This window comes from Thalassophryne amazonica, chromosome 17 (assembly GCF_902500255.1).
Source record: "Thalassophryne amazonica chromosome 17, fThaAma1.1, whole genome shotgun sequence".
Taxonomy (NCBI): domain Eukaryota; kingdom Metazoa; phylum Chordata; class Actinopteri; order Batrachoidiformes; family Batrachoididae; genus Thalassophryne; species Thalassophryne amazonica.
In genome coordinates, this window is record NC_047119.1 from 37,853,294 (window position 1) to 37,874,205 (window position 20,912).

The 20,912-nt window shown below is 41.9% G+C and overlaps 3 protein-coding genes across 3 annotated transcripts; 2 read left to right on the forward strand and 1 right to left on the reverse strand.

Moving 5' to 3' along the window:
• The first annotated feature begins 2,999 nt into the window (after nt 1-2,999).
• si:ch211-22d5.2 (serine/threonine-protein kinase NIM1) lies at nt 3,000-6,500 on the forward strand. Its single transcript, XM_034192321.1, has 4 exons — nt 3,000-3,137; nt 4,838-5,130; nt 5,230-5,498; nt 5,653-6,500. Exons 2-4 carry the CDS (start codon nt 4,857-4,859, stop codon nt 6,409-6,411), a joined length of 1,302 nt encoding a protein of 433 aa, XP_034048212.1. The 5' UTR covers nt 3,000-3,137; nt 4,838-4,856; the 3' UTR covers nt 6,412-6,500.
• A 3,393-nt stretch (nt 6,501-9,893) lies between these two features.
• Nucleotides 9,894-11,360, reverse strand: gadd45gb.1 (growth arrest and DNA-damage-inducible, gamma b, tandem duplicate 1). The gene is made up of 3 exons (XM_034192827.1): nt 11,200-11,360; nt 10,877-11,084; nt 9,894-10,796 (listed from the first exon to the last, which is right to left on the reverse strand). Exons 1-3 carry the CDS (start codon nt 11,340-11,342, stop codon nt 10,683-10,685), a joined length of 465 nt encoding a protein of 154 aa, XP_034048718.1. The 5' UTR covers nt 11,343-11,360; the 3' UTR covers nt 9,894-10,682.
• Nucleotides 11,361-18,419: 7,059 nt separating this feature from the next.
• LOC117529321 (growth arrest and DNA damage-inducible protein GADD45 gamma-like) lies at nt 18,420-19,528 on the forward strand. The gene is made up of 3 exons (XM_034192069.1): nt 18,420-18,661; nt 18,740-18,947; nt 19,028-19,528. Exons 1-3 carry the CDS (start codon nt 18,507-18,509, stop codon nt 19,139-19,141), a joined length of 477 nt encoding a protein of 158 aa, XP_034047960.1. The 5' UTR covers nt 18,420-18,506; the 3' UTR covers nt 19,142-19,528.
• The last annotated feature ends 1,384 nt before the right edge of the window (nt 19,529-20,912 follow it).

The following is a 20,912-nucleotide window of genomic DNA, read 5'->3' on the forward strand; positions in this document are numbered from 1 at the left end:
CCTTCCAAATCTAAATAAATAAACAAATTTAATAAACCTTGTCATGTCGCAGTCACACCTGTGTGATGTTTCATTGTCTGCACGCTGCATATTTAAAGAGCATGATGAATTCCCTCTAAGGCTTTAATCCAATCAGGCGCCTATGGGAGGGATCGGAGGAACCACACGCTTCTTTGTGTATCTACTGCACAGCTGCTCCGTTCAAACAGTTCTTTCATTCAAAGAGACAAATAATTTGCTCATTTTTCTCATTCCTTGAAAGCAAACATGCTTGGAATTTTGGGAATTTTTACCAGAGTTGATATCCGTACTATATGTATGGCCAACAGTTTTTCCATTGTAAATGTTACAAAGTACGCACGCTTCATGGGACAAAGTAGATTTTTCAAAATGCGTTTCACCTGTTGTACTCTAAATAATAGGGGTTTGTTTTGTCATCATGGATATTGTCCTGATGCTGTTTTCTGTCTCTGTTTTGTCTCGTCCTGACACTGTTTTCTGTCTCTGGTTTTGTCTCGTCCTGACGCTGTTTTCTGTCTCTGTTTTGTCTCGTCCTGACGCTGTTTTCTGTCTCTGTTTAGTCTCGTCCTGACGCTGTTTTCTGTCTCTGTTTTGTCTCGTCCTGACGCTGTTTTCTGTCTCTGGTTTTGTCTCGTCCTGACGCTGTTTTCTGTCCCTGTTTTTGTCTCGTCCTGATGCTGTTTTCTGTCTCTGTTTAGTCTCGTCCTGACACTGTTTTCTGTCTCTGTTTTTGTCTTGTCCTGATGCTGTTTTCTGTCTCTGTTTTGTCCTGACGCTGTTTTTTGTCTCTGTTTTTGTCTTGTCCTGATGCTGTTTTCTGTCTCTGTTTTGTCTTGTCCTCATGCTGTTTCTGTCTCTGGTTTTGTCTTGTCTTAAGGTTGTTTTCACCTGTCCTACACATGCAGGCACACACAGCTTGTTCAGCCATTGTGAACACACACGCGCAACTGAGTGGACACACACTCATCACTCAGATCACCTGTTCTGCACACGTACAGGCGGGCACTCCGTCATGTGAGACACACACTGATGAGAGGTCAGTTTAGCGCTGGGAATGTGAGGATGAGAGGAGATTTGAGTGAGTGAGTGAGTGAGTGAGTGCTCCAATGTCAGTGCCGTCTGACAGCTGTCTGTCATCTGTCTGTTGTCTGAAATATGTTTGGGCTGCATCCTGCAGGTGTGCACGAGGTAGTGCGGATGCATTCGGACTACGGCTGACCATGCCTCTTTTCCTCCCGACTGTGTCAGATTATGGCAATATTTGCCATGTTGGGTTGGAATGGTTCCTCCACATTCTTGCTATGTGAGACGGGAGTATAAATGTTTATGGCAGTGACACCCAAAGTGTGGTCCATGGCCCAGCAGGATGCCACAGTTTGGGTATCACTGCCATAAATATTGAAGAGAAAAACTTGAGAGAAAAATATGAGGAAAAATCTGAGATAATGACAAAGAAGTCAGTGAAAAATAACAGAAAAATACTCTACACTGTTAACAGACTGGTGCATACTTTTTTCACCAAACATGTTTGATTCATTTAAACCAGCTACTATGCTTGTTTTCCATTAGTCTTAACTAGCTCTATAAAGCAGAGTTAAAATGGCAAGGTTAGACAAAGTAAGTCAAAGTTAGCTATTCTTTTTAACTGGTTCTATACAGTCTATACAATCTTGTACTGTTTTACAATCTCAGGTTTTTTGAAAGATCTGTTTAGTCCATCAGGACTAAGACCTAAAGACACAAAAACAGCTTATTTCTGTCCGCAACTAGACTTATAAATAATGCCAGAGACACCCATTTACCCTGCACTGAAAGGTACTGTACATCTGCATGCCTTTGCACAGCCCTATTCCACTATGTTATATTTGACAGCAAACATAGTTTTGCCTATTTGTCAACTCGACTCCTTTACTTCTTACAGAAGTATATTGTCCTTTTCTTTTTATTGTTGTTCATACACCAGTAAGACCACATCAAATTCCTTGTATGTGAGAACTTACATGCCAATGAATTTGATTCTAATTCTAACTACTTCTTACCTGCTTTTACCCAGATTTGAACTGGCCAAATCGGAGATAAAAATCATTATATGTGATTGTAAGACATGAATATCTGGAATTTACACTGTTTGGCCAATGAAAATAATTTGAAGCCATCTCTATGACAGCAAACTGAGATGGGAATTTTATAATATTTTATAAAGAATAGTTAATTAACCATGTAAACAGCTAATTGAGTCATTGAAATTAAAACTGAGCTTCATAATTGTCAATTTTAGTGCAGTCTAGTGCTTATCGAGGCCACGCCCCAATTAATGTTTACATTCTTTGTCATGATTTCAAACACCACAGGAAATTTGAGCAGAAGTCTGATTGGCAATCATGTATTTGTCTCATTGATAACATTTGTTCCACAGTGTCCTCTGCCTCACGGGGACACTACACCTGAATGGACGCAGCTCTGATTGAGACCTTGTGCTTTCTAATCTTATTATCTAAGGTGCTCATTTAGCATCCAGAGACACAGTGTGATCTCTCTGGGATCATCAAGTAAGACCATTACATAACATTTCATCTTCACACCAGATCACAACATTTAATCTCTGGGTCAGCACCAGCCAAATTATTTCTACACACGTTTTTGTGAATCAACAAATCAAAGTGATGATGAATCCGGTGCAGTTTACCACTTTTTTAAATGTCAGCCTCATTGAGGCCACAGTGAATTGCTCACAGTTTGAAGGGATTGAGATGAAGGTAGATTAAAACAGGATTGAAGTTCATGACACCGCTTTAATCCAGTGTTAGTCAAAGAGGTGGGGCAGGGTTTGGGACAGGCGAGGGACACCCGTACCAACAGCTGATGACACAAACTGACCCCCGCCCACCCGCCCGCCCTGTGTTCCTCCTCATCACTGTGCAGTCTGAGAAGGGCGAGACGTGCACGACACGCTGTGACAGCACTGCTCTGTCAAACAAAAGGTCATCATCAGTGATTTCATCATTTTGTTACAAATATGAAGAAAATCCAGTTTGTGACGACCAGCGGGGCCAAAATAAAAGCACGTTTTTGCAGGTGCAGTGGACTCTACGGCTGAGCTTCACCTTTGAAACTTGGTAAGAAACTGAAACCTTTAATATGTTTGTTCCACTTTGTACTGAGTTTTTTCTTTACAGTGCAAAGTATTCAGGATTATGTGACGGCAGTTAACATTATCTGTCTGATAATCCACATCTTTAGGTTAAGATGAATGAGCTCCATCATGCTGTTGTTCAGATTCATGTTGCTTTAATTTGTATTCTACTCAAGATACACAAATTTTCCAAAGGTTTTCTGAAAAGACCCCCCCACCAACACTACCACCACCAAATTAAAAAAATAAGCCTTATATTAAGAATAGCAATCCCTCCTGTATGACAGATGCTGCAAAATTTGGCAACAAAATCATTATATAAAATATTAAACTCAAATGTAGAATGTACATAAAATGTAATTAACTGAAACAATTCTAAAAGTGTACTAAATTAAAACATGTAGAAAATTCCTTTTTCCATCTCAGATTTGAATATTTCACAAAATATGAGAAATACAGCTTTAGTAATGATGGTACTGATTGTTCAAAGCTGTCTGTATTGAGTTATTTCATGATCACTTACTATTTTCAAATGATTTAGCAAGTCAAATGATGGAGGAGTCGAATGAATGAATCTATGACCGAAAAGACTCAGAATGTTTCATTCATTAACCTGACCGGGAAAGTAGAATGAGGCATTTGTAATGACAGCGTCTGTTTGAGGAATTTCAATCAAACTTAATGGACAAACTCTGCGAACCATTCTCTTGCAACACAGCTCATATCAAGGTTGTAGGTCAAATCAGGTCACTATTTAAAATACTTTAATGGCCATATCTTCACAACCCAGGCAGCAATTTGAAACTAACTTGGTGGACAAAATCTGTGGACTATCCTATTGCAGCCCACATCACATCAAGGTTGCATGTCAAAAGGTCAAGGTCAAATCAAAGGTCAATATCTATTGTCTGTGGTAGGGATGGGGACAGGCCCGCCTATATCGAGTCCGAGTCAGGACCAAGATTTTACAGGGTCGAGTGTTAACCAAACCCATGCTTTTGGCTCTGTCTTGACTTGGTCTCAACCACTTGAGCAAGTCCATAAATTTAATAATTTAATTAGACTTAACATCACCCCTGTTAATATTCAAAAGTGAAATTACTGGATGAAGACAGGCTGAGCAGCTTAGTCGGGGTCAACTTGAACACTATAAGAACAAAAGGTCAAAAAATTACACTAAAACTGGAAAATGTTGTAATGGCTCTGAGATAGATATCGAGCTTTTTTGATGGATCACATTACAATGAATGAATAATTATTAATATAATAAGTGGTATTATAAATTTTAATTAATGTCTATAGTCTGAGACAGAGTCAAGCTTGAGAAGATTGCTTTCAATTCTTGAGATGAGACCGACTAAGTGAAAAGTTGGTCTCAAGGCCAAAACTCAGGTACTACAATACTAGTCTGTGGCAATATCTTCAAAATACAAACAGCAATTGCAGACAGTTTTGGTGGTGGATTTGTTCAGTAAGATCCCATCAGTCATGAACAACACATCAATACTAAGTATAAGCTGAGTCAATATAACTTCAGGGAAAATGTAAAGTTAATACAGATAAAACTGAGGTTAATAGAAAAACATAGCAGCTTTTTCACTCTGGCCTTTTCATTTTGGGATTAAACATCTGAAACACTGTTTCATTTACAAATAATATGATTGGTTTCATTATATGTTTAAGATGACCTGCTGTTGCAGCTATGCTAGGAGGCCAGGACCGGTTTACTGGCATCAAGTTCCACCACAGCGTCTACAGTCTGACGGACAGTTCTGACACCAGCCCTGAGGACGAAGAGCCAGAGGACTCACTGCCACTGACACCTCTGCAGAAACTCACTGTGGACATGTGCAAGGATGAGAAGACCATCAAGGAGCTGGTCATTGGCCGTAGGCTGGGCTTCTACAAGGTCCGTGGGGAGATTGGCTACGGGACATTCTCTCGGGTCAAGTTGGCTTTCCATGCCTTAACAAAAGGTAAGACGAGGTGCTGAGTCTAAGTATTTGTAGTTCTGGATGGCTCCAAAACCAAACTGATGTTTCATATCCTTTGTTTTTTTTCTCTTGCATCTGCAGATAAAGTGGCCCTGAAGATTCTGGATAGATCTAGACTGGACACCCAGACCCAACGTCTGTTGTCCAGGGAGATCAGCAATATGGAGGTGGTGCAGCATCCCAATGTGGTCCGTCTGTACGAGGTGGTGTGTATGCCCAGCCGAGTGTACTTGGTGCTGGAGTACGCAGGAGGTGGAGACCTCCACAACAAGATCTGTAATGAGGGCAAACTGCCTGACAACACAAGCAAGATCACCTTTTCTCAGATCCTCTCTGCAATCAAATATTTGGTGAGTGCAACAGAAATGTTTCACGGACAGTAAAACTGAAGAGTCCATTTCTCGTTGTGGATAAGTGGCTATAAATTTGTTGATTTGAGAACCTCCCTCCTCAGAGGTGTGTTTTAAGAAATATCAAACTATCTTGTGTGTTTTGCCATTGCAGCACAACATCAACATCATCCACAGAGACCTGAAGGCGGAGAATGTTCTCTTTACCAGTAGCGGTTGTGTGAAGGTGGCAGATTTTGGATTCAGCACTCGGGTCTCAAACCGCAATGAAGCCCTGGACACTTTCTGCGGCTCCCCACCATACGCCGCCCCAGAGCTCTTTAAGGACGAGAGCTACCTGGGGCCACCGGTGGACGTGTGGGCCATGGGGGTCATGCTTTTCTTCATGGTGACTGGCGCCATGCCGTTCCGTGCTGATACCATGGGCAAGCTGCGCCATTGCATCATTGAAGTCATCTACACCATCCCTCCCTGGGTGCCCGGCCCCTGCCAGAGGCTCATCAGGGGCATCTTGAAGCCAATCCCCGCTGAACGATACGCAGTGGACCAGATGCTTGGCTGTGACTGGCTTTTGCATGTAGAGTACCCCTGGTGTTGGGGGCCTCCAGAGCCACCGAGTGCTCTTCAAAGCCTGCTGCACTCTGAGCGCAGCTACATGGAAGAGGAGGAGGAGGAGGTTTGGAGCGCACTAAAGGAACTCGGCTTTACCACCGAGCACTTACGGAACAATCCGCCGAAGGACAGCCGCAACCCCATCACAGGGGTTTACCGCATCCTGCTTCACCAAGCCCAGAAAAGGAGGGGCTGTGACACGCCTCCGGTAGTCCGAGGGATGGTGAGGGATTCCAAAAGAGAGGGACTCCGGGCCTATCGGGGTCTCCGACACTCCTCCAAGCTGTGTACACTGTCATAGCAGAGATGTTTCTCAACCAGCCGCCCTGCTCAAAATCTCAAGAATTGAACATTTTATTTGATGTATTTTCCAAAGTATAAGGCTTTGCTTTTGTTGTTGTTTTTACTAGTTTGGGAGGTGCTGCAACTTATACTCTGGTGTGATTCATATATAACATACAACCCCCACCCCCCCAAAAAAAACATTTACTATGAATAATAAGAATTATACTGTAATAACTATTTATACAGAGCTTACCCAGGAATCAAAGCACGAAGCAAAATAAACTCAAATAAAACAATAAATTCAAACAACAAAAAGTACCCTACAACAATACACAAAAATTTATCCCAAATTGATCATAAAAGGTCTGTTTGTTCCCTCTTGAAGAAGCATTTTTTCGACAAGTACGTCTTACACACAGTAAAATCACCAGTGTTAATTTAACACTGACAGTGAACATATAAATGGCTGCATTTATATAGCGCTTTTCCATCTGCAACAGACACTCAAAGTGCTTTACAATAATGCCTCACATTCACATTCGCCAAACAAGGTGCTCACTACACACCGGGAGCAGTTGGGGATTAAAGACCTTGCCCAAGGGGCCTTAGTGATTTTCCAGTCAGGCTGGGATTTGAACTGAGGATCTTCTGGTCTCAAGCCCAACGCCTTAACCACTAGACCATCACCTCCCATATGGTCCCATTCTGGCCAGAGTAGGACCATATGTTCACTGTCAGTGTTAGTTTTACACTGGCGATTTTACTGTGTACTCTCGAAAATAAGGTACCTGTTTTTTTTTATTTTCTTACGTTTCAGTGACAGATACTTGTAGAATTTTTCACAGTTCATAACCTTTTCCTAAATTTAGAAAGGTTTATGTTTCAGATTTTAAGAAAGTGGAAGTGCCTTGTGAAATGAACTCAAGGTGGTTTTATTTTTCCAGCTCACGGTCCAGTAAACAGTGTGGTTGAATCCCATTCAAAGTCAATCATTATTTCTCAATATACCCATATATTAATTCATTGTAAAACCCATATAAATGTGAGATATTGAACACTGGCTACCACAGCTTCTAGAACTGAAGATGACATGTTTGAGGTCTTTGTTTTATAGAACAGTCAGTTATTTCTGTGATTTCAAGCCTGGATGCTTCTGTCTGCATGTTGAAGTGTCCTTGAGCAAGACACTAACTCCAAATTGTACCTGATGTGGAGAAAAACATTTTAAAATGAATGCTAGTGTCACTGAATGAGGCCTTCCTGTGACATGCTGTGAATGAAAGATATGTCAGATGATGGGAGATGAGACACCAGGAAGATTTTCTGCTCAATGTTCAGAATGAACATTTCAAAAATTGTTTCTGCAACAGATTTGAAGTGTTCACTTGTTTCAGCAAGAAAAGTTTGAAAGACTCTTCTGTTGGCCATTAAATATCAAATAAAGTGATGTCACAAAGTCCCTTTTTGTGTATTTTAGATAACGGCGGTGAAAGAACGCACGGCACAGAGTCGAGGGCAGCAGAACAATCTTCATAAAGAATTTAATCAGAATAATCAGTGAAACAAAAACATCATCCTCCATGATCACCTCCATATGTGTGCCAAGTGTGGTGCAAATCACTGAAAAATTTCAATTTTGACCTTTAACCCAATGAGTTTCACTCTTTAATGATTGACTTTTAGCCATTTTGACCTTGCCTGGGCAATTCCAGATGCCTCCTCCATATGTCTGCTACATTTGATGGACATTGGAGCCAAGAAAAAACAAAACAATTCTGACCCCAATGACCTTGATCTTTGCCAGTGCAAACAATTCTGGGGTCAGCCTTCATCTACATGCCATGCTTGATCACCAATCTTAAGGAATTTGTATTTTCACTTATGCCATGAATTAGAAATATTAAACTATACCACTAATGAGAAGCGCTCCTACAAAATCACCCGCTGAGGTGACCGCGAGGAAGAGAAACCTGCACGATCTCAGCCCTTCATTGCATGCAGCCATCGATCTCTGAGGATAAGCACTGATCCAATGGCACTCTGGGCCTTGAATAAGATTTTATATACAAAAAAGACAGCCTAGTGTCACACTTTTTTCGTGCTCCCATCACGAAATGATTCAAATTTTTGTGACTGGGGTTTTTTTTTTTAACTCACTATTAGTAACCCTACTCCTTCCCCCAACCCTAACCATAACCACCCCCACCCCCCGCTGCACTTTTAATTACTTGCAGCCATCACGGAATTAATTAGAATGAATTTATGCTGCCATGACAAAGATTTTACACTTTTTGTGACAAAATGACAAACCAATAGTTAATGTATATTTCGTGCTGCTCAATCACGACGATCCATGAGACTGGGTTGGAAAAAAAAAACAACAGACAACAAGCTGTCTGGCAGAGTAAAATAAATTGAATATTGCTGGTCAACTTGTGTATCTTTGAAAACACTTGCAAATTGTACACTGAAAAAAGAGAAATGTTGAACCAACCGAAATGAATAATTTCAATTGGTAACATCGAAATGAATGTTGTTTGAACTTAAGTTTGTTCATTTGAGTTGATCTAACTTACGAACTTAAGTTCAAACAACTTAATTAACTTATGTGCTACCAATTGAAAAACCTTTTAAGTTGGTTCTTTTTTCAGTGCACAGCGTAGATTGGCTTCAAACCTCCAAATTTGTCTAGTAGACATACATCATGTGTTGATCTGCATGAATTCAGCAGTGAGCATCTCTAATGTAGGCTTGTTAAATGGGGGTGGGGGGGCACATCAACCTCTTGCATTCTCTCTTAAAGTAAGTCCCTTCGGCTGCTCCCTTGTTTGCACTCGGGGTTGCCACAGCAAATCCAAGTTGGATCTGCATGTTGAATTGGCACAGGTTTTACACCAGATGCCTTTCCTGACGCAACTCCACATTACATGGAGAAATGTGGCAGGGGTGGGATTGGAACCCGGAGCCTTCTGAACTGAAACCAAGCGCATTAACCACTTGGCCACCACCCCTGCTTCTTGCATTCTCTCTTACTGGTCAGTAAACTGTAAATAAAAGCCTTCGTGAGTCACGCACGCTTCATTGTCTGGACTCAGAGCAGGTGGTGGCTGCTGCTGCAGTCAAACACACCAAAAAGTGTCAGTGTTTTGCTGGCAGGGCACCAGATGATATTCTGGACTCTTGTAAACCGGTCCAAACCGACCTGGCAACCCCTTTTTTGGCACTGGACCCCGCCCCCCTCGCTCCCTCCTGCAGGAGGCGGCAGATGGTGCGGCGTGGCTGCAGGAGACATCTGCAGCGCGGACAATAGGCGCACTGTGCGGGGCGCTGGAGCTGACACGCTATTGTGCGCTGCGCCATACACATGCAGATTAGCGCCAAGAGGAGGGCGGAGTGCTGACAGGCCTTATAGCGCCTCCTTTGTCAACCTGCTGAGGTTTAAACATTTGTCCAGCTTCAAGTCTGAAAGTGAAAACACCAAACACATGGGCTTTTTTCTGTCTTGTTCTTTATTAAACATTTTCACTTAGTTTCCATCAAATTCTACAGTTAATACTTAAGGAACTGATAAATTAGTTTGTTATATTCTTTCCAACAAAATACTGAGTCACGTTTTTGTTATTTAATCTACAAAATCCACACTTTTTTTTATAAAGAAAATGAATTTGCAGCATTTTAAACTTTTTAATCCATTTTCTAAAGTTAAACCTTTATATAATGGACTTGTTTATCATGGAATTTTTTTTAGAATACATTTTGTCATTGTGAAATTTCTAAAGTGAAACCTTTAGAGAATTAAGACAATTCTGGAAAGTGGGAAACATTTGAGCTGATTGCAACTGGTGTCGTGTTGCTCAACAAAAAGACGACGTTTTCAAAAAGTCTCTTTTTAAGAACGCCTCTTCTTCTCGGCACCGCTTCTTCTCCTGCTGCGCGTGCGCGTCAACGTGCGACCTTTGCTCCGTGGCACCCACAGGACGCAGAACTCGCTTCTCCTTCCTCTCCAAACCTCATCCGCACAAAGAATGAGGGTCGATGTGTCGCTCTTGTGGCATACCTGACCTCGTTCACATAAAGAATGAGAGTCATCTTGGCATGGACGGGACAAGAGGCGACGGTCACGGCGCGAGGGGCCCCCAGGGGGGCCCGGCGCCACGCTGCCTGGACGGGAATCCTCCTCAGGAGTTTCCAGGGATGAGCAGAAACAGCGTCATCCTGCTCGTCAGGATGACAATTTCCAGACTAGAAGCTTTGCAGCATCTGATCAGAGAGGAGCAGAGATCCGGATCAGCGCTCGGGGAGGCTGATCTCTGGAACCCAGTCGTTGAGCCGGCGGCTCTCCTCACAGAACAGGTGCAGCTTCTCCAGAGCGGGGTCCTCCCAAGAACCATCAGACGGGTTCTGTTCAAACAAGAAGAGGAGCACAGATTTAATCACAGAACATGCGTCACTGAAATGCGCGTTAGTGGAGCGGCGCGTACCGTGATGAGGACGCAGTGCGCGTCTTCGAGCTGCACCGCCTTGTCTCCTACGATCTCCACCAGACGCTGCATGTCGCTCACTCTCACGATGCTGATGTCGTTGTCAAAGCAGAACGACTGGATGAGGGTGAAGTGGATCTGGAGAGCGATGTCGCACTCGAACTCCTCATCCATGGCCAGGACGCAGAAAGACACGCTGTCCGGGTCGCTGCGAGACAAAAATAAAGCAATCAAGTGAATGAGGTTTCATGCAAAGTTTAAAAAAAAATGGTACAATATCCGTGACATGATGGGAAAAGGAGAAAAAAAGTGCTAATACTTACAGATTCATAACTTTTGCGCACTCGTAGACACCCACGGTCAGGCAGTCGTTGTCTTTAGCGGAAACCAACACCTCCTCCATGGCTGTGCCGGAGCTCTGAGCCCGTTCGGTGGGCTTCTGGATCAGAACCTCCTCAAAAGTCATGATGAAGATAATGGTAGATATTCCACAACAGAGTTTGTGACACGATAAATTCGAAGAGCAGAGTGCTGTCACAGCCGAGTGTGTCTCTCTTTTATGTCGTCCATCTCGTGCAGCTCAGTGAAAGCGCTGCGCTCTGATTGGCTGAGCTCAGCAGTGTATTGGTATGATAATGCTATTGTCACACTTCGGCTCGTGGCAGATTGATGGATGTCACTGAGCCAGGCGCGCTCCGCCTAGACACTTAAAATAGCTTTATTTTAAGAATTTTGAATTATACAGAGAAACCACCTCGCTGCACACCACAGAACGTTTAAAAGTTTTTGCAAAGAAAACGGTCTCTGCATCCTTTACCCTAAAACCCTTGTTTGAACCAAGTTGTAAATAAGAACAAATCAACTCTCTACAACCAGAACATAAACTCATAACCCTCTAAGTGTGGTTTTTATGCCTTTTTTTAAGATTGCAATTGGTGGAGAAAGTGTAATCTGCGTGAACTGCAGAGAGAAAGGGCAGGTGGACGGTGCCATCTGTGTCCTCGAATCTGGCCATAAAATCGGCCTCATTGTGCGCGCAGAAGTCCTCTGTTATCGTGGTCCCCATACAAATGCAAATTGCCAGCGCGTGCCAGAACGCTGGGCGTGCTGCACAATCTAGACTGTGGCCCATGCGGACCACGTGACCATCAGCTGTCCCCCCAAAAACTCCTTTCATTTATTACACTGGGGACTTTAAAGAGCACATGGACTAAATTCTATAAAGTTGTTACAGATAGTTTTCACTCAGGCAACAGAACTTTTACGCACTGGTCTTTGAGTGATTGAGCACTTTATTTCAAACTTTTGTGCATATTTTGTGTTTGTCTGAGGTAGTCATGCACTTTTATCAACCCAGCTGCAGGCGGTGTGTAAATTATGCACGGATCACATGTCGCCAGTTTGACTTATTACAGAGCTGTTGTCATTTACAACAAACAGTCGCACCAGGTTTTATCTGCTGGCTTAAGTCTAAACTCACAGAAATTCAAATGTTAACAATGCGTGGAGAGAAATTACTGCAGCTGTCTGCTCAGCCGATATTACAGCTTCTCTCCACGTTTTATACTTTTGCGATGCGTAATACTCATGATTCTTTATTCATCAGTCCACTGTTTCTCTGCACACTTTTTAATATTCAATAAACTCAAACGTTCCTGCATCAGGTGGCGTCTGCTGCTACATGTGCGTAATTCACTAAGGCTCATATTTCACTTATTCGACTTGTTTAACGGTTCCTCTGCAGGCTTTGTACTTATTTTATTTCATTTGAGGAAACGAATAAGTCAAAACAGATCTTTCACCAGACCGTCTGATGATACCGCCGCGTAAATTACGCACGGCTCTTTTTGCCTCTGTTGGCTCTCTACTTGCACTTTTAGGATTTGAGCATCACTCATAACGCCTTTTACATCAGGTCAGGCCTGCTGCCACCACTCCGTGAAAAAAAAAGGGGGTGGGGGGGGGTGCAGAGGCGGTGCAGAAGAGACACAGGTTGGCAGTGATAGATTCTGCGCTATTGTTCTGCGGAAGGCAAAGCGGCAGATGGAGACCTGTCGCTATGAGTCAACCCCTCCTCCTTTCCCCTTAAACTCGGGTCAGGGGGTGAGACCGTCTTTTGTCCACGAGCCTCTACATTCTGCAGCCTGCTGTCTGAGTTTTGATTACATTAGAATTCATAGCGTTAGAAGAAGTTTGAAAATGACGTGTTGTCTCCAGATGCTCGACAGGCCCGCGCAGGGCCACAGCAGCAGATAAAAATCACCTGAAGTTGGAGCTGTAAACTGAATGTATTGTGTTTTGCAACAAAACGCTTATCTCGACTTTATTGGTCAAACACGAGCAGCCGTCAGGTGTTTTTTTTTAAGTATTTGGGGGGGGGGGGGGGGGGGGGTGAGCAAAATTTGGTGTTGATCCAGATGACAGAGGAGCTCAGACCTTGAGCTGTTTGAGGAAGGATCGGCTTGCATGGCCGCAGGACAGGCGCGTGCAAAATCGATACAGACCTATTGTTGGTGAGGCAACATCTGCCGGACGGAGCAGCGCGCGACAGGTGTTGGTGGTCAAAGCTGGTGACCTGCAGCGACCAGGCAAAGCCTCGAGCCTTTTTGTGAGGATAAAAGTGTCTAAACCCTGTAGCAGCATGCCAACATTTTTTTCCTTAAGCATTTTACTTTTTAGTGTCCAAAAGTGGACTGAGCACGAGGGAGGGGGTATACAAAGTTTATTTTACATTAATTGCATGAATGCATTTATTGTAAATCAGTAAGAAATGCAGACTTTTTTAAAGTCAGTTTTGCTCTTTGTAAAAACGGTTAATTTGCAGCCTGATGTAAAACTGCATCGCGTGCAGACTTTACGCTCAGCAGGTGCTGCGTGCGCTTTAGTTGCGCCCCTCCCACCAGCGCCGCAATCACCCTCAGGGACAGATGGGATGTCTCGGTTGCTATAGAGAGTGATGCAGACAGACAGATAAAGCGTGCAGGCATCTCCAGATGCCACGCGCCTCGGGTGAGGCCCGGTTTTACGCATGCAAAGCAGCAGCGCGTGCCACTGATCAACAAAGTGAATTTAATCCTGATGACGAACAAAAGCCACATTTACGGGTGTTCTAATACACTTTTTAATGTTGTCACTCATTTTGGTAAAAAAAAAAAACTCCCATCAACAGTCCCACTATGGAATAAAATAATAAAGTCATAGGGGCTTCAAGACATTGTTCTCCTCAATACCTTTTCCAGTTGTTGTCAAACGTTTCCAAACAGTTTTGTATTTTTTTTTACTTTTAGAATTGTTTTCCCCTTTTCATTACACACAGTTGTGAGTTCCTGTGAAGTCTGTGATGTTTGTCAAAGCTTTTATTAGTATTGATAACTATTATTAGTAACCCAATCACTCTTGGAGATATGATGAGGAGTGTCAGTTACATTTTGAAGAAGTGTCAGCATTTGGCCATCCAGGACCCAATGCGGTTCTGTGGTGTGAATGTGGCAAAGCACAGCACCAGCGCATGCTCCCAGACTTGACTTGCTAATCAGTCTGCTGCCACGTCTAGTTTCACAAAGAATATTTTTAATTGTCCCAGCTTAAAAGTCAGTTTTGTGTGTGTGTCCGCAGATGACTGGTCTTTTGCTCAGCTACAAGAATTGGTGCAACCCCCCATACATGCGCAACCGCACACACACACGCACGCACGCACGCACGCACGCACGCACGCACGCACACACACACACACACACACACACACACACACACACACACACACACACACACACACACACACACACACACACACACACACATGTCCCCCAACACATTCTTCCTTCCTTCCTGTCCAAATACTTAGCAAGCATGAACTTCTAATGTTAACCAGATAAAAGTATTGACCGGTCAACATGAAAGTTCATTGAGAAAGATTAATAGTGCAGTGGATAAGAGAATATTTAGAGGGGAATCCTGCAAATGGTGATAAAAGAATCAAATTAGTCAGAAATACTTCTCAGGCAATCCTCTTTTGAAAAAAAAAAAAAATCGATTGGCCACTTGAATTTTCAATCGGTGGTCAGGTAGAGGTCAATTAAAGAATTACACAGAGGTCAAAATTAAAAGATGCTCCAATCATATTGAAAAATATTCCACATTATTTGCCTGATCATAAAGATTCCAAAAAGGTATAGTTTGGTCTATCTGTGACTGAATTCTATGGAGTTACAGGATAAAAACAGCAAGAATGGTGACAAAGGTCAGTGTCGGTTTGTACAGGGGTCAAAAGTTAAAATTGCTCCAATTTTGGTAAAAAGTGATGCACAATACTAGTTGAGTTAACACACTTTTAAAAAGGAATAGTTTGGACTATGTATAATCCTTATTTATCATGTTACAGGGTAACATATGTCACGTCATAGAATCCAATAGACGTAGACCTTGTTTGACCTTTACTTTGGAGACCAAGCATTCAACACTGTCAACACTATTCCATTTATTAATCCAATTAGCTCAACCAATAATTTGCATCACTTTTTACCAAAATTGGAACAACTTTAACTTTTGACCCCTGTACAAAATGACACTGACCTTTGTCACCATTCTTGCTGTTTTTATCCCGTAACTCCATAGAATTCAGTCACAGATAGTCCAAACTATACCTTTTTGGAATCTTTATGATCAGGCAAATAATGTGGAATATTTTTCAATATGATTGGAGCATCTTTTAATTTTGACCTCTGTGTAATTCTTCAATTGACCCCTACCTGGCCACAGATTGAAAAGTCAAGTGGCCAATCGGTTTTCTCAAAAGAAGAATGTCTAAGGAGTATTTCTGCTGAATTTGATGCTTTGATCACCATTTGCATGATTGTTTCACTTATCTGCTGCACTATAAAAATGCTTTAATGTGACTCAATTTTGTCTTTGATGCTGTTGATGGTTTTATATACAGACATTTCAAGCATTGTTGGCTATAGCAACCATTAACATAATAAAGAGCTGGACAGGGGAGATGTTCAAAGCCTTATGAACCTGACTGACTTTCAAAGCAGAGTGGGATGGGGGTTGCCTAGCAATGTTTCTGTCAAAGGTGAAACAATCACAAACATCTACAAGATCTCACATCTGGGTATCACTCAGCTAATGGTATGTAAGCCTGGTGTTTTCAACATCTTTTTTTGTATCACCCTGTTTTAAGATTTGTATTGCCCTGATTTTGTTGCCAGACTTTCCAGGGCAGTAAAATTGATAGGACAAGTGTATGATTCATCAGCCCTATTTTTTCTTGTATATCATGACGGCTGGTTTCCGAGTATAGGGCAGATTTTTGTTGTAATATGTGATAATGGTCCTTACAACTCAACTGCTGAGGTTACAATACTTCCAGTACTATGACCTTTGACCTCCTGAGCCCCAAATCAGCAGGATTCTTGGAGTCAAGCATACATGCCAAGTTTGCTAACAACTTGGAGTTTCTAGCACAAGTTTTTGTAATCATAAGCAATGTGTATGTTAAACATGCTTTTAGGAGCCTTGCCCTTTGACCTTCCAACTGCAAAATCATCATGCATTGACATTAAGAGGAGGTGATAGTCTAGTGGTTAAAGCATTTGGCTTGAGACCAGAGGGTCCTCGGTTCAAATCCCAGCCTGACAGGAAAATCACTAAGGGCCCTTGGGCAAAGTCCTTAATCCCCTAGTTTCTCCCGGTGTGTAGTGAGCGCCTTGCATGGCAGCACCCTGACATCGGGGTGAATGTGAGGCATTATTTGTAAAGCGATTTCAGTGTCTGATATCTATATAAATGCAGTCCATTTACCATTACCCTGCAGCCAAAACTTATACTGAACTAGAAGCACTGAGAGAGTGCAAACCTCTGCCAAGGCCATGGGGTCACTGACGCCATAACATCTACACGCCGTGGAATCATTGAACCTAAAAAAGTCTAACAATGATGTTTGCTCAGTAGTAAAAAAGTTTCATCTACTGTGACTGGATAGCATGTATCCTTAACGCTTGGCATCACAGTTTATTGCAACTTGCACCTTTCCCAGAAGCTACTGTCATCTGAGCACTGATATTGATATTACATGTGCTTATAGACAAAAACAAATAAGAGACAAAATTCAATTTATTATTCAACTAAACTGCAAATATATGAATTTTTTTTAACATTTATGAAACACTAAACAAGGCCATAGGGTCACTGACCATAAAGAGATTCCCTCCTTGGCACAGTGATCTATTCAACAATTCAGTGTTACAACCAAAACTATGATACATACACTTTTCTTTCCTTTATATTTGACATCCTTGACCATGAAAACATACCACTAGAACTTGGAATCACTTTTATGTCTTTAGTAGATCAAAAGTTATTGTATAAAAAGAATTTTTCGGTAATGGCGGTTTTCTTCATGATCTAGCTCCATAACATTTGAAGCTACATCAAATCCGATGACACCTTACTGAATCAGTACAGATTCAGCTACAATTTGGTGTTAGTTGTGCATCTCTAGCTTCATTTGTCACCTCACACTGACATATTTTCTATTTTCCCTATATTTTTGCATATTCATATTCACCAGATCCGGAATCCGGATCCGATCATCACCAAACTTTGTTGTGTGATAGAACATTTGACTATGTTACACCCTAATTTTTTTCAAGCCTTTCTGCCTTGTTTTTGTGGAGTTAGAAACTAGAATGTCAAATTCCCCCTATCCCGCAATGGTGAAGAATACTTTAAAAAATTCCTGGATCCGGATTGTGATCCGGATCAGCACTAAAATTTAATCACTTGTTCCTCTTGTCATTTCCAACCACTCCACAAAATTTCATCAAAATCTGTTCAAAACTTTTTGAGTTATCCTGCTGACAAACAGACAGACAAACAAACAAACGCGACCGAAAACATAACCTCCTTGGCGGAGGTAAAAATTTCAGTAGATTGCTTCACTCATTATCCAGAAAATGTGTCAAAAAGGGAGGCCATGAGACTTCTTGGCTCACAATCTCTCTATACAAAGGCATGTTTCACGTGGCTGCAGCAGGTGAGGCAGAGCCATTCTTCTCACCCCCAGATCAAGTTCAGATTTATGGTTTCATCCTTGTTCCTAGTTACGGAGCGCTCCCTTTAAAGTGGACCTGTCACATTTCTATCTGCTGCCTCCTTCTACATTTATATTGTGGTGCAGACAATGAATCAGCCTTTCATTTATTTTGGTGTAAATTGGTGACCCCCTGGGAAACGCATGTAAACTTTTGCCTATAACTGCAAATGAAGAAGCAAAAATATCCACAAAATGCCACTAACAATTCATTATAAACTAATCGGCTGGAGCAGAGTGTGTTCTACAGTTTGTGGTGGAATTCTTGGTTGTCCTCCAGACGTTTGCTGGGGACATTCTGAGGTTCATGTGTGGTTTCATAAATGCTGAAAAGATCTTCAAAGGCCACATCTTAAAAACCTGATCCTTTTAATCAAAGCGGCCCCTGTGGTCTGAAGACTTTTCTAAAGGCACGTGTCCTTCAGGGTGGGCGGCGGCCGGCGTGCTGTTGTAGTCATTGTTCCCACAAACAGCCAATCACGGAGCGAGCGCGTGCCGGCTGTCCGGTATAAAGAGTGTCAGGGTTCAGCAGGCAGCATGAACCTTCTTCTCTGGAGTTTGCGAGCAGATCAGACGAAGTGTGACGTCAGGATGCAGTCCGCCGGAAAGTCTTTGAAGGAAGCTCTGCTGTGCGCTCAGACAGACAACCGAATCACGGTGGGAGTCCACGAGAGCGCCAAAATCATGACTGAGTAAGTAAACTAAACTGTGTGAAGCAGACAGGTGGATCGGATCCATCAGCAGCTGACAGAACCGTTGCGTTTCCACAGCGACCCGGACAGCGTGTCTTTCTGCGTCCTGGCCATGGATGAGGAGTTCGAGTGCGACATCGCTCTCCAGATCCACTTCACCCTCATCCAGTCGTTCTGCTTTGACAACGACATCAGCATCGTGAGAGTGAGCGACATGCAGCGTCTGGTGGAGATCGTAGGAGACAAGGCGGTGCAGCTCGAAGACGCGCACTGCGTCCTCATCACGGTACGCGCCGCTCCACTAACGCGCATTTCAGTGACGCATGTTGTGTGATTAAATCTGTGCTCCTCTTCTTGTTTGAACAGAACCCGTCTGATGGTTCTTGGGAGGACCCCGCTCTGGAGAAGCTGCACCTGTTCTGTGAGGAGAGCCGCCGGCTCAACGACTGGGTTCCAGAGATCAGCCTCCCCGAGCGCTGATCCGGATCTCTGCTCCTCTCTGATCAGATGCTGCAAAGCTTCTAGTCTGGAAATTGTCATCCTGACGAGCAGGATGACGCTGTTTCTGCTCATCCCTGGAAACTCCTGAGGAGGATTCCCGTCCAGGCAGCGTGGCGCCGGGCCCCCCTGGGGGCCCCTCGCGCCGTGACCGTCGCCTCTTGTCCCGTCCATGCCAAGATGACTCTCATTCTTTATGTGAACGAGGTCAGGTATGCCACAAGAGCGACACATCGACCCTCATTCTTTGTGCGGATGAGGTTTGGAGAGGAAGGAGAAGCGAGTTCTGCGTCCTGTGGGTGCCACGGAGCAAAGGTCGCACGTTGACGCGCACGCGCAGCAGGAGAAGAAGCGGTGCCGAGAAGAAGAGGCGTTCTTAAAAAGAGACTTTTTGAAAACGTCGTCTTTTTGTTGAGCAACACGACACCAGTTGCAATCAACTCAAATGTTTCCCACTTTCCAGAATTGTCTTAATTCTCTAAAGGTTTCACTTTAGAAATTTCACAATGACAAAATGTATTCTAAAAAAAATTCCATGATAAACAAGTCCATTATATAAAGGTTTAACTTTAGAAATTTAATAATGGCTAAAAAAAAAAATAAAACCTCCAATATATATATTTTTAGTTAATTTAACAATGACAAAAAATATTCTAAAAAGCCACAAAAAGTCCATTCTATAAAAATTTCAATAAAATTGACAATAAAAAAAGATAGAAATCACACAAAAAAAGCAGAAGACGTCAAGGTTTCACTTTAGTTATTCAACAATGATAAATACATAAAACTGAATAAAATACAATAAAAAATCCTTTACAAAAGGCCAGTATCTAAAAGTTTCACTTTTGGAATTTATTACTGATAAAAATATTCAAAAAGTCCAATATGTATAGACTTAATTTTATAAATTTAACAATGCCAAAAAATATTCACCCCCCCCCCCAAAAAAAAGTCTAAAATCAGAAGGTTTCACTGTAGTATTTTAAGCAATGACAAAAATATTCAAATAGAATACCATTAAAATGTTTTGTTAAAAAAGCTCTTTGTTAAAGGTTTAAACGTATGGAGAAACAAAATTAAGAAATATAATGTTGAAAATTCAAAAAAATTATTTAATTATAAATAATTCCTTATTGTTATGAAAAAATACAAATCTGTGTAGAATTACTGTAAAACAGTGATTACAGATTACAGTGATTCAGATTTTCTCAATGCAAGACTTTAAAAAATTGACAATGGTGAAAGTTAAGTAAAATTTGTTTTCAAAATTCCATTTTCTACACACAAACAAATGACTCACTTGATGAACTCAATTCAACTATAGGTAGGATTTCCATATAATAAATATACATAGTCCCAACTAAATTAAATTAAATTAAATTAAATTATTTTTGCATGGATGTGCTTTGAGTTGGGGCAACATATATTTATTAGACGGAAATCCTGCAGTTGAGTTAATCCAATTCATTAGTTTTTTGAGTGTACAGTTTAGAAAATAGTTAATATACTTAGTTATTTAATGTTTCTTATTCTTAAAATATATCATTAAAATGACAGAAACATTTAAAGTAAAAAAGATGAGTGAAGTATTTTAGTAAAAATGTCACTTCAAGTTGCCAGTCACATTACACAATTTTGCATTAGAATTTTTGAAAATATCAAATGCTGATTTTTTTTTTCCAACATTTACCTGCCATGTATAATTGGAATTACCAAGTGTGCAGCTCTGCTAACGCATGGGGGGGGGGGGGGG